We start from the raw sequence: 14335 nt of genomic DNA, 5'->3' as shown, positions 1-14335 counted from the left end.
ACCCTCATGAATGAACCAAGAGGACTGAGCGCCGGGCGGCGTGCGTCAGGGTCTTATATAGACTCTGTGCCTCATCCAAGATGGAGGACACCAGAGCCAATCTGCTGCCAGAACAACAGCAATGACGTCACGCTGGCCTATCACCGAGCAAAGCGTCACAAGCACATGACCAGTGACCAATCGGCATAGAAGGTGTCAGAGACATGTGACCACACGTCACAAGCACATGACCAGTGGCCAATCAGCTTAGAAGGTGTCAAAAACATGTGACCTCGTGTCAGCGATGATGTCACCCGTACATGTGCAATGGCTCCAAGATAGGACTTAAGGGGGCTTTACACGCTACGACATCGCTAATGCGAACTCGTTGGGGGTCACAGAATTGGTGACGCACATCCGGCCGCATTAGCGATGCCGTTGCGCGTGACACCGATGATCGATTTTGCATCGTTGCAAAAACGTGCAAAATCGCTCATCGGTGACATGGATGTCCATTCTCAAAAATCATTACTGCAGCAGTAACGAGGTTGTTCCTTGTTCCTGCGGCAGCACACATCGCTCCGTGTGACGCCGCAGGAACGAGGAAGCTCTCCTTACCTGCCTCCCGGCCGCTATGCGGAAGGAAGGAGGTGGGCGGGATGTTACGTCCCGCTCAGCTCCGCCCCTCCACTGCTATTGGGCGGCCTCTCAGTGACGTCGCTGTGACGCCGCACGGACCGCCCCCTTAGACAGGAGGCGGTTCGCCGGTCACAGCGACGTCGCCGGGCAGGTAAGTATGTGTGACGGGCCTGGGCGATGTTGTGCGGCACGGGCAGCGATTTGCCCGTGTCGCGCAACAGATGGGGGCGGGTACCCACACTAGCGATATCGGGACCGATATTGCAGTGTGTAAAGTAGCCTTTAGTCTCCAGTGCTTGCACATGTGCAGTAGCAAGAAATCCGGACATAGTCTCCAGAGCCACAGCAACCGTAACAGGTGTGCTGAAATTACATCATACCTGGAAATAGTCCGTACATCCAATCATGTGTGAGATCTCGGCGCAGTGCTATTTTGTGACCCTACGGAGCTTCCATTGTCTTGTGACTAATGGAACGCAGCGTGCGTTCCCCCACCGCCAGGCAGAAGTCAGTTACACTTGCAGCTCCGGGAATTCACGGTATGCGCCATCATATACCGGTGTCGGCAATCTACACATTAAAAGACACTATAAAAAGACCACAGCCCGTCACCCTAACACACGCCTTCCAAAGAAGAAGCGGTGAAACGTATGTTGGGGGTGATGGGACGTGGACTGAGCACCTTATAGCAAGTACTATGGATTTTCATATGTCTCCTATGTTTTTTTAGTCATACCATAGTGACTGGGCTCTTTGCCTCTAATAGGGAGTAGCGTGTAATTGGCACACCTTGCTATTGAGTAATTGGTTTATGGATGTTAGTGATCGGGATATAATACTAGGTATTTTCATGATATGGATAATATTGAGTTATGATGTTTTGGTAGATTAATGTGGATGGTGCATGTTGTAGTGTTCTTAGTGATGTTTGCTTTTTTGATGTATATGTTTTAAACAATATATTTATATACCACGGAGCACTTCATATGTATATCTATATTTGAATTTATACTTATATTTAGATTTAGATTTCATACTGAACTATTTTATCTTATACAGAACTATGGTGTTAGGATGTATTAATATTGCATATTGGAGTGCTCTTAATGATATTTTGTTTTTTTGACATATGTTTTAAAAAATATTAATACGTAAACTTCAGTAGCACAGGAGCACTTTATATGCATATGTTTATATCTATATCTGTATTTATGTGTATGAATATTTCTGACTGATGTATATATTTATTATGAACAAAATCCTAATTTATTTTACCTAATATTTTAAATATCAGATCACTGTCTTATTAACCTGGATTGACTCTAGTCTATGTCCCTGGTTGTTTATGTGGAATTCTATGCTGAATATTTATACATGATTTTATGCTATAAAATTTGAAATAAAACTTATTAATTTTAACAAATTGATTTCTGTAGCTTCATTTGGTCTGAATAAATGTTATCAGACCATGTTGTGGATAGTTATATGTTGATGCTTCACCACTATGTGGGGATATAAAATATATTTGGGCATATTATGAGTAACAGCTTTAAACTTAGACAGCAACCAGTAAACAGTAAAATTAAAAATCTACTTAAGGCCCCGTCACACACAGAGATAAATCTTTGGCAGATCTGTGGTTGCAGTGAAATCATGGACATATTGTTCCATTTGTACACAGCCGCAAACCTGGCACTGATTGTCCACAATTTCACTGCAACCACAGATCTGCCACAGATTTATCTCTGTGTGTGACAGGGCCTTTACGCCTGGTTCCAACAAGTACTGCTGCAAGTAACGTTTTTCAATCCGAGTATGAAGTGCATAAATTGAGATTGACATAATTTTTGATGGAAAAGAACTCAAATTGGTCAAATTGTTTAAAATTGAACAGTTTATTGCTCAAAAAACGTTTAAAAGATCAACATCACCAAGTACTTACTGGTTTGGACCAGCATGAAATACAGACATTTCAAAACACGAGAGTGATATATCTTGGTAAGTACTGAAAACTGACCTTGTCAGCTGCATGTTACCAAAATTAAAAAAAAAATCAAATTCAAATATTTCCTATATAAGGATGATGACTGCTTCAAATTTTTCTTACTATGTTGTATTTTTTATTAGAAATAAAACCAATGTATCAAGGTTGCCAAGAACAATGAGGTTGATTCTTGAAAGCTGTCTAAAAGGAAAAAAATGCTTTAGTTATCTCTAGCAATCAACTACAGATAGCTTTCATTATTCAAGAGCACTATGTGAAATTAAAGGGATTTCCACTTTATTAAAATTGATGGTCTGTCCTTAAAGAGGTGGTGCACTACAATGTATAGTGGCCAAATCAATTTAAAGCTGTGAAAGAAGTCCGTTTCCAATTGTGCCTGTGAGCGGCACTAACTCTGTCCGTTCAGTCCCCATCATATGACCACAAGCTGCAAGAGGCTCTAATGTCTGGTGATATCACGTCAACTCTCAGAATTGGAAATTGACCCAGCATTACCAAGGTGGGACCCAGTTTCCTGAGTGTCTGGGATGTGGGTGGAGTTTCACAACACATCACAACCCACCATCACGCTCATTTTCTCCTTCCCTGCTTTCATTAAGGCCGTTTCAGACTTCAGTGATTGTGGTACGTTTGTGCTTTTTTTTAAACGTACCAGAATCACGGACATACGCAGACCCATTATAATCAATGGGTTTGCTCACACATCAGTGATTTTACACTGACTGTGTCTCCATGCGGCATACATGCGTGTCCATGATTGCCATACTATGGTGTGATCTGTGAAACACCAGAAAAACACGGACATTGAAAATAATAAACATTTTAAACTCACCTTCTCCAGCGCTGCTTGTCTTCGACGTCTGCTGCCTCTGCTTCAGAGCCAACTCATTACTATCATGCATATTCATGAATGCAGGAACAGCTGACCCGTAAGTAGCTGCAGTGGGAGGGGAAACACAGCAGAGCCGAAGAGTTCAGCATCACGGACAGCAGGAGCGGGGACAGGTGAGTATATGTCCATGTGCAATCACGGATAACGGATCACGTATCACGGATTGCACATGGACAACTCATGTATCACCAATTAATCATGGCACGTCTGTGTTTTTCACTGACGTGTGAAACAGGCCTAAGAGTGCCGTAAGCACGCGCGATGCTGGGCTGTGATATTCAATGAATCTTTGTCCACAGCTCAGTCACTCAGGGAGACTGGGTCCCACCTCAGTGATGCCGAGTCAACTTCCAATTCTGGAAGTTGACGTGACATCACTGGCCTTCAGAGGCCGCTGCAGCTGGGGGTCATGTGAAGGGGACCAAGCAGATAGCGATAGTGCCATTCACAGGCACAATTAGAAACAGAAGGTGTTTAGAATAAGACTTCTTTCACAGCTTTAACCCTAGAACGCGCAACCATAGAAATCTACAATAGAAATCAAGTAACCTAGCAAGCCTGAGAGGCCCCAGGTATGCGTTCCAGGGTTAAACCAATGTGGCCACTATACATGGTAGTAGAAAACCTCTTTAAATAGAATAATAACAAGCATAACTGGTAGAAAAAAAGTATGACACTGTACAATAATGAGGAATGTAAGCTATGGGGCTGCAAAACTCACCTCGGCACTGTGGCCTTTTCAAACAGCTTGATTGAATTGGGTGCTGAGAGTTGGACAACGGCTGATCCTATCCAAAGGACAGGACATCAATTTTAAAAACCTGTGATTGGCTACTATGGGCAACAAAGTCAGTTTTCAAGAATCTCCTCTTTGTCTTCAACCAGTCATCACACCTTTCTTATTTTTCAAATACACAAGTCCTGTATATATCAATCATGCTTGAATAGTATAATAAGGAATCCCAGATATTCTTCAAAGTCCCATTTGCAGTGAAAATTACCAGTGTTATATTTTACAGATATAAAATGATTTCAAGAAATATAGAAACAGCAAGTTTATTTATTAAAATGTCAGCAGGAGAGGCAGGTCACATTTAGCGTAAGTAGTCAAAAATTAGTCAATGCTTTCTATAAAAGCACCAACAATGTGTTCACAGCCATCGTGGTTCTAATTAAGGTTTCAGTAACAGCATATACGTCATAGCAGTTAATGAAGAGAAAAAGGTTACAAATTTGGGCAAAATTCTAAATATATATTTAAAGACTATTATGGATTGAAGTATTAAATTACTCTTCAATTTCTCTCTTTGGGAATATGACTATCCTAATATGAGATATGGATTGTTATTTTAACTTTCTTTACAAATGCTTAATGAATAATTCTAATAAGTAAAGAACCCAGACAATTTCTCTTCATGGGCCCCTCTTTAAAAGAGAAACCCTACTAAAAATCATTAACAAGCCAAAAAAGACCATGGAATCTATGACCATCGTTGACTTCAATAAGAAATCTCTTTGGTACTTTGTGTCAGAGATGGGAATCTCTGAGAACTATCAAATAGTTTCCTCTGCTCTATATTTTAAGAAATAAATAGAGGTCTCACCTTATTCTTCCCACCATTGTGATCTTCCAACATGTTTCAATAACATAACAGAAGATCACTTTCCCTTTTGGATGAACATTATTATTGACCCAGCATCATCTTTCTAATCAAAAGGGATAAGAACTGCTGATGGGCTATATGTACATGAGCTACCAATTCCTCTACTGTATGGTAAATGATACCAATTAGTCTTGATGGTGGAGGTCCATTAGTGTACTCCATTGGCTGTTCTATAGACTTCCGAAACTAAACTGACTTACAGTAGGGTGCTGATAACTTTTACTGATTAAGTGATACGTAGTATGACTTATTTACACAAATCCATAGGGAATGATAAGTCATTGTAGAGTAAAATATGTATCATGGGCCAAGCAATGGATCACTGTCTACTTAGATAATTACTAAAGTTGAGCGAGTACCTAACTATTCGTACTCACTATGCTCATAACGAGTACTGTCTAATACTCGCGTATTGATTCTGAATAGTGTGTGCAATGCAAGTCAATGGGGAAAACTCGCAATGTATCGAGTTGGCATTCAGGTTACTTGTTACATTGCGAGATTTTCCCCATTGACTTGCATTGCACACACTATTCGTAACAAATACGCGACTATATTTGTATAGCGAGTACAAATAGGTACTTGCTCGACTCTAATAATTACTCTTACTAGGTCGGAGCATTACTGTACTATTGTAATGTTTTCAGGGCCCGAATGAGGATTTGGTATAGCAACTATCCTTTGTGGCAAAAATAAACAAATCAAGTTAACTTGTAAGACTATCACTGTTATTAAAGGGGCTCTGTGGTCTGACATTAGTGTTCATTCAAAAAGTTGGCCATTAAAGCTATTTAAAATGTAACCTTCCATGACTAAAATCCTGGGATCAATGCTGCAGGAGGAGATGTAACATGTAGCTCCTGGGTTGTATTTTATAGCAACCCCCTTATCTGTCTAGTACCATATATAATACTGGTATGATGTTGTGTGGCTATTGTGTCCCTGTCAGACACTGAGTACTTGGCGTGATGATACCTCCTATAACACAGCCTCACCTCTGATGCCATATTGCAATAGACACACTCACACACAGAGTTAACTCTATATACATGGTATGGTAAGAGATGTCTATGTCCACAGCTCTGCACATGATTGAGGCAAGCACAAGTCGTGTACATTGATCTAGTTGTGTTGCTTGTCTGTGTAGTAAGCTATAGCGGTGGCAGTGTGTACAACAATATAAGCAATCACCAAACAGGCTCAGCCATCAGGATCTTGGCTCAAGGATCACATTTTATGGTAATGAAATAGCATGGATCACCAATTGTTTTGATATGTAGCATTTAGAAAAATGAATACTAAGTGTTCATGTAATTAAAGGGGTTTTCTGGGGCCCCATATTAATTTCTGCAGTCAATATGTGAATGCAGGTTGCTGAATCCTGACAGCGTGCATTTTCCACACTGCCTCAGTTGTGCTCTTCTGCAATCAAATGAACACTTGGATGTAATTTATATCCTTGCGGTCAGGTGCCAACTAGTAACTTTTTATGTTTCTGTCAATCTTCTATTGAGAGAAACAGATGGGACGCTGGTCAGCATGTGACCGCAACTATGTAAATTGCTCATGCTGGAAAGGAGCAGAATCCCAAAATGGTGCAAAACGCTTCCTGTTAGAATACTTTAATATGTAGTCACACAGAGAAATTCATGTGGAGCTCAGAATACCCCTTTAAGCTTTTGTGATGTCAACAGTGAAAGTTCTTTCGTGATTTTTTTTTTTTATTTTGTGTATTATCTATGTATGTGCAGTGATTTAGTAACATATATAATTACACCAGCAGAGAGTCAACACTGTTCAAAGTCAAAGCAGGACCACGGGAAACTGATTCACTGCGACGGTCAAGTGATTTCCACAGCATGTCATTGGTGGTGCCATTAATGTCATGCTAGGGAAGTCATCCGGCCGTAGCAACCAATAGCAGATTCCAGCAGTCCTGGTGTCACAACTATGACAGCTTCATGGTTCTGTGTAAAGACCATGGACTGTCCTGCATAGAACCCTAGAAAGTACTGAAAGGAGAGTATAGCTTACTTTTTAATTTTTAATTTACCAAGTCACGAGCAAAATCTTCATTTTTCCCAGACAATCCTTTTCAAAGTGTTTGTCTATGGGAACCAATCATGTACATTAGTATAATTATCACTGTAGGTTCAATTTTGGGTACTCTGTTGCAGTAATTAGAAACTACAATTTTTTTAAAGAGGACCATTCACAAGAGAAGAATACAACATTTTATTTAATTTATTTATTTTATTTTGCCTCTACTTTGCTGATTAATTTGCAAGCACAGTATTTGCCACCTAAATGAGTTAGCTTTCACTGGGGGTATGAACTCATTTCCCCAGTATGACATTGCCAAATCATTAGCAGGCAAAACTCAAAGGGAAAAAAGAGTTTTCCCCAACCATAGGTTAGAGGAGCTTTCTCAGGTGAGATGTGTGAAAAAAGCAATGATCTCCTGGTTTAACCTCCTGCATGATTAGAAAATTCAGATCACTTTAACCTTTCAGATAAGGTCTTTGTGGGGGGATGGAAAGAGCAGTTGTGTTTAGCTGTATTACATTACAAATCCTTCTATTAACTCTCCTAGTTTTATAGCATAGTTACCTCTTCTGTACTAGCTCTCCCCCACACTGACTGTCCAGAGAAATGTCAGTAATTACATGTATGCTTGTTTTGCTCAGTGCTGGCTGTCATTATATCTCACAACACAGGAGTAACCAGAGCAGACTGCCCCTGTGTGAGATGCAATATCAAGTCTGATATCAGTGGAGAACTAGTACAAGCTTATTGAGCACCACAAACATAAGTATGATTACATCTCTGACACTGAGAAACCTGCTCTAAACTGTGATCGGAGCATGTTCTTCTTTCACTTAAGTTTGTATGCCTTCTTATGATTGGGCAATAAGCAAGAAGAAAGAAGTAGACGCCCCCAGTGAAAACTCTCTGATAACACCTACTTGGACTTAACAAAAGTTAACTCATTAAGTGCCAAATGCGTTCATTGCTAAAATATCGGCAACTGAGAAATTATTATTATTATTATTAATAATAATAATAATATTAATAATAATAATATGTATTCCACTCTGTAGCCACTATTACATTGGGTATCCAGTATACCATGTAAAATGTGGTGAAGGGTTCTCTTTAAAACTGTTCACATTTGTGTTCAGTCCATACATTTTAATTGCTTTTGATGGTGGCAATACTCCTTTATAACAACCTGACCAGCTCAGAGAAGAATAATGTTTCTTAATGAAACGGAACAGATTAGAATAGATCCATAATATCTTTTGTGGATCCTGTAAAAACTGAAACATATGTCATAAATGTCAACGTAGCATTGTTGACTTTTCAAAAACATCCAGATGAGACCATCTAATAAAATGTACTTTAGTGAATACTAGATGCATGATTGGTTGCTATGAACAATAAGACCACTGCAATCTAGACACAAAACCCTTTCATATTTCCTTGCAATTCACATTAAATAATGGGAAAATGTGCCTGCATGAGTAATACAAATAATCTGGGGCAAATTACTAATCCAATGAAAAAGGTATGTCCACTCCTGTACACACTTCAAGTATAAAATTCTGTTTTGAAAAAAAAATTAAAGTGTGTGATAGCATTTTCATTTACACAGCAGTTTAATGCTTATAAAATAATACAAAAAGTTGTATACAAACATCCATAACAATGACAATTTATAAGGATGGTCTCATTTTAGTGCACCATATACCATAAAAGGAGAAAAACTGGCTTATGGCATACATATGGGATGTTGAATGTTGACACTACAATAGAAAATAATATCAGGGCAAGCTACATCACTTCCTTGAACAAAATTGTACAAAAACATCAGCTTCTAACTAGATATAACATAATACTGATAGTCACAGTTTAACAATGAGCAACTGTGTTCTTGGTGGTCTCCATCTAATGTAGTATAAAAAAACAGTTCCTTGTATGTCCATTACATGATTCAGGTAACTTCAGTCATAGATGAAGAGTGATTCTGTTGGAAAGAATACAGAGAATTGCATTAGGTAAGTCAATGAGCTGAATAAAATCCTTTTAATGCCTTTTATTTTTTATTAGACATTATGTATGTTTGAAAATAAGATAAACTGATATAGGCATAGACAGACAATGGAGAAGATGGAGAGATTAAGTTCTCAGTCTTCTCTGTGAAACGATTCTATCATGCGAAAGAATCGGAGAACAGTGAATGACATTCAGCTCAAACTCAGATCAGAGTTGAGACAAGTATCATTACTATAAATGATCTGATTCTCTTGTATGAGAGAACATACCCCCATGTAACTCCAGCCTTCAGCTCCAGGTTTCAGCTGTATAATGCAGCTGGCAGCCTATGTTTGTGACACAGGTTCAGCTCCCAAGCCTACTTCATATACTGACACTTGACTTCTTCCATACATGCACGGCAGATGTCAAGAACGAATTAATGCTTTCTGCAATTTGGACATGACTTGTAGTCCCAAATTGATCACAAATCACAGTTGCTCATGCTGTTGAAGAAATGTGGAGCATCTTTAGATGCCATTGTATACCTTTTTTGAAACATCCTACCTAGCTCACTGAAGACAATTTAGTGCCCCAACATTTTGTGTCAATGTGACAAATTTAACGTTACACCATCCTTATGCTATGTAAGGACCCTTCTCTTGTACAACACCTGTGCCTAACAAGCCACAAAGGGTGTCAAAACTGGCATGTACACTTGGTTTTGGTAGAAATATAGAACATACTTTTAGCTTAGTAAATCTGCCATATTGAAATATTATAGATACCAAATCAGTAAAAGACAAGTCTGATAAATCAGAATGACAACTCTGATAAATCAGAATGAAATCTGATAAATCAGCCTGACAACTCTAATAAATCATCATGACAATTCTGATAAATCAGCATGAAAATTCTGATAAATCATCCTGACAACTCTGATAAATCAGCATGACAACTCTGATAAATCAGAATTAAATCTCTGATAAATCAGCCTGACAACTCTAATAAATCATCATGACAATTCTGATAAATCAGCATGAAAATTCTGATAAATCAGCATGACAACTCTGATAAATCAGAATGACCACTCTGATAAATCAGCAGGACAACTCTGATAAATCAGGATGACCACTCTGATAAATCAGGATAACCACTCTGATAAATCAGCATGACAATTCTGATAAATCAGCAGGACAACTCTAATAAAATCAGCATGACCACTCGGATAAACCAGTATGACAATTTTGATAAATCAGAATGACATCTCTGATAAATCAGTATGACATCTCTGATAAATCAGGATGACAACTTTAATAAATCAGCATGACAACTCGGATAAATCAGCATTACAATTCTGAGAAATCAGCAGGACAACTCTGAGAAATCAGCAGGACAACTCTGAGAAATCAGCAGGATAATTCTGATAAACCAGTATGACAACTCTGATAAATCAGTATGACATCTCTGATTAATCAGGATGACAACTCTAATAAATCAGCATGATAACTCAGATAAATCAGCATGAAAATTTTGATAAATCATCATGACAACTCTGATAAATCATCCTGACAACTCTGATAAATCATCCTGACAACTCTAATAAATCATCATGACAATTCTGATAAATCAGCATGACAATTCTGATAAATCAGCAGGACAACTCTGATAAAATCAGCATGACCACTCTGATAAACCAGTATGAAAATTCTGATAAATCATCATGACAACTCTGATAAATCATCCTGACAACTCTGATAAATCATCCTAACAACTCTAATAAATCATCATGACAATTCTGATAAATCAGCATGAAAATTCTGATAAATCATCATGACAACTCTGATAAATCAGCATGACAACTCTGATAAATCAGCATGACAACTCTGATAAATCAGAATGACCACTCTGATAAATCAGCAGGACAACTCTGAGAAATCAGCAGGATAATTCTGATAAACCAGTATGACAACTCTGATAAATCAGTATGACATCTCTGATTAATCAGGATGACAACTCTAATAAATCAGCATGATAACTCGGATAAATCAGCATGAAAATTTTGATAAATCATCATGACAACTCTGATAAATCATCCTGACAACTCTGATAAATCATCCTGACAACTCTAATAAATCATCATGACAATTCTGATAAATCAGCATGACAATTCTGATAAATCAGCAGGACAACTCTGATAAAATCAGCATGACCACTCTGATAAACCAGTATGAAAATTCTGATAAATCATCATGACAACTCTGATAAATCATCCTGACAACTCTGATAAATCATCCTAACAACTCTAATAAATCATCATGACAATTCTGATAAATCAGCATGAAAATTCTGATAAATCATCATGACAACTCTGATAAATCAGCATGACAACTCTGATAAATCAGCATGACAACTCTGATAAATCAGAATGACCACTCTGATAAATCAGCAGGACAACTCTGATAAATCAGGATGACCACTCTGATAAATCAGCATGACAATTCTGATAAATCAGCAGGACAACTCTGATAAAATCAGCATGACCACTCTGATAAACCAGTATGACAATTTTGATAAATCAGCATGACAACTCTGATAAATCAGCATGACAACTCTGATAAATCAGAATGACATCTCTGATAAATCAGCATGACATCACTGAGAAATCAGCAGGACAACTCTGAGAAATCAGCAGGACAACTCTGAGAAATCAGCAGGATAATTCTGATAAACCAGTATGACAACTCTGATAAATCAGTATGACATCTCTGACTAATCAGGATGACAACTCTAATAAATCAGCATGATAACTCGGATAAATCAGCATTACAATTCTGATAAATCAGCAGGACAACTCTGAGAACTCAGCAGGACAACTCTGAGAAATCAGCAGGACAATTCTGATAAACCAGTAAGACAACGCTGATAAATCAGCAGGACAAGTCTGATAAATCAATATGACAACTCTGATAAATCAGAATGTAATCAGATGTGCTATTTTGTAGCAAGAAGTAGAGGATAGAGTACATCGAGTATGACAGCAGGATCAGAATACAAAGGTCTGGTTCACAATCTACTTCTATGGACCCACACAAATAAGTTGGATATTTTTAATTAGGCTATTTGTAAAGTTTATCATTTTTAAAACTCATAGAAAAAAAAACCATTAAAAAACCCTCTTCAGTATTTCTAGTCGTCATTAAAATGTATGATCCTGCATTTCCATTTATGAATCCACATGAATATTCACTTTGAGTCTTGATGTATCAAAATAACATTGTTGATTCTTTTTTTTCCACTAGAGGGACCACTTGTTCTTAATTAAAGTTTCTTCCTTTATATTTTCCTGAAACTCCTTGGATATGTGTGTTCCCAAGAGTAAAAACCCAATAAGGGTTCAGTAACATCTGAGTATATAATCTGCTAGTGCAATGTGATAAAAAAATCGCATTGCACTTGCACAAACGCTAAACAAAAAGGCAGAGCACATCAGCTAGTTTTCCCTCTTCAACATTCAGCGTGCAGGGAAAAGTCGCAGCATACTGTGAGTGCCTGTATGCCTCACCAATACAAGTCAATGAGTGACAGAAAAACGAGTGGCACATGGAGAGCACACAGACATGCATTTTTAACATGGAGTTTTACATACTGTCCAAAGATAGATAGATAGATGAATAGACAGATAGATAGATTGATAGATGTGCAACACATATATATTGTCCCACCTCCCTGCATATCGTATGCTTGCACTCTTTACTGCCTTTCATGTGGTACTAAAGGGTGTTTCACCTTGTTTTTAGCCCCAAATTCAATAATTAAAAAAAACCAACATGGGGTCCCTCTTATTTTTGGTAACCAGCTAAGGTAAAGCAAACAGCTACAGCCTGCAAACCTCAGTAGGCAGCGTTACCTTGGCTGGAAATCCAAAGCAGAGTGGTCACCCCACGATGTTGCTTTAAATTATTTTTCTAAAATTAAATAAATAATTAAAAAAAAAACACCAGCCAAGGTAAAACGGACACCTGGGGTCTGTATTTCTCAGGCGGGGGAGGCCCATGTTATTGGATGCTCTCCAGCCTAAAAACAGCAGGCCATTGTCATTCCAGAAGAAAAATGGAGTTAATGCCATCTGTGAATTGCCAGCTGGTATCAAGCCCCGATATTCCTAATGGGTGGACGTCTATCACACACACCCATTACCAATCTAGTATTTGTAAATGCAAGAAAATACACCAAAAATAATTTATTTATAATAGAACCACATGGTTTTTTTTAAATTAATTATTTCTTTAATTTTAAATAAATAATTTAAAGCAACAGCATGGGTTGACCTCCTGCCAAAAATATGGGGGACCCCACATTGTTTGTTTCTTTTAATTATTGAATTTGGGGATAAAAACAAGGCAAAGCACCTTTAGTGCCACATGAAAGGCAGTAAAGGGTACAAGCTTACAATATGCAGGGAATAGGACGTTGTATATGTGTCACACATCTGTCTATCCATTCATCTAGGATTTTGACAGTATGTAAAACATGTTAAAAACGCATGTCACACAGATGACACACAGACGACATGGATGACACAGGGATGACACACAGACGACACATGGATGTCACACGGAGACTAGGCAAGGGGGAAAAGCACACTCGCATAGCGCTTGCATGACATGCAGAATGACTCTTGCATGTCACTTGCACCTCACTCCAAGACACTTCAGAAGCAACAACTGAGCTATATTTTACACACTGATGTGAGTGAACCCTAAACGAAAGATTGGGAATGGAGAAGCATAATTTAATAGACCATAATGACCTGTCCAGAAATGATGAGGTCAACAGAATTTGAAGCATATCAGTCGTTACATTTTTATCTCATAACTCAATAGTTCATATAAAAATCAGCAACATTATATGGTCAAACTGATGTGTAACTTTGATGCGTCAGGTCGGTGCGAGTTCATAGATACCAAACATGAATAGGTTTACTTTTATCTAAGGGGTTAAAAAAATCAGAAGTTTGTCCGAAAAAAGTGGCGTATGTTTTGCGCCATTTTTCATGACCCGTAGTGTTCTTATTTTTCGGGATCTATGGCTCAGTGATAGCTTATTTTTTGCGTCTTG

General features: G+C 38.2%; 1 protein-coding gene across 1 annotated transcript in view; it reads right to left on the bottom strand.

Annotated features, from left to right (window-relative positions):
• Positions 1–2494: 2494 nt before the first annotated feature.
• The window catches only part of PLPPR1 (phospholipid phosphatase related 1), a 332039-nt gene continuing 320198 nt past the window's right edge, over positions 2495–14335 (bottom strand). The window contains exon 8 of the mRNA XM_075316151.1: positions 2495–9206. Within this exon, the coding sequence (XP_075172266.1) occupies positions 9174–9206 (33 nt within the window). The 3' untranslated portion in view covers positions 2495–9173. The remainder of the gene's footprint in view (positions 9207–14335) is intronic.

The sequence above is a fragment of the Anomaloglossus baeobatrachus genome, chromosome 1 (genome assembly GCF_048569485.1).
Source record: "Anomaloglossus baeobatrachus isolate aAnoBae1 chromosome 1, aAnoBae1.hap1, whole genome shotgun sequence".
In the NCBI taxonomy this organism is placed as follows: domain Eukaryota; kingdom Metazoa; phylum Chordata; class Amphibia; order Anura; family Aromobatidae; genus Anomaloglossus; species Anomaloglossus baeobatrachus.
This window is presented reverse-complemented; position numbering and strand designations above follow the sequence as displayed.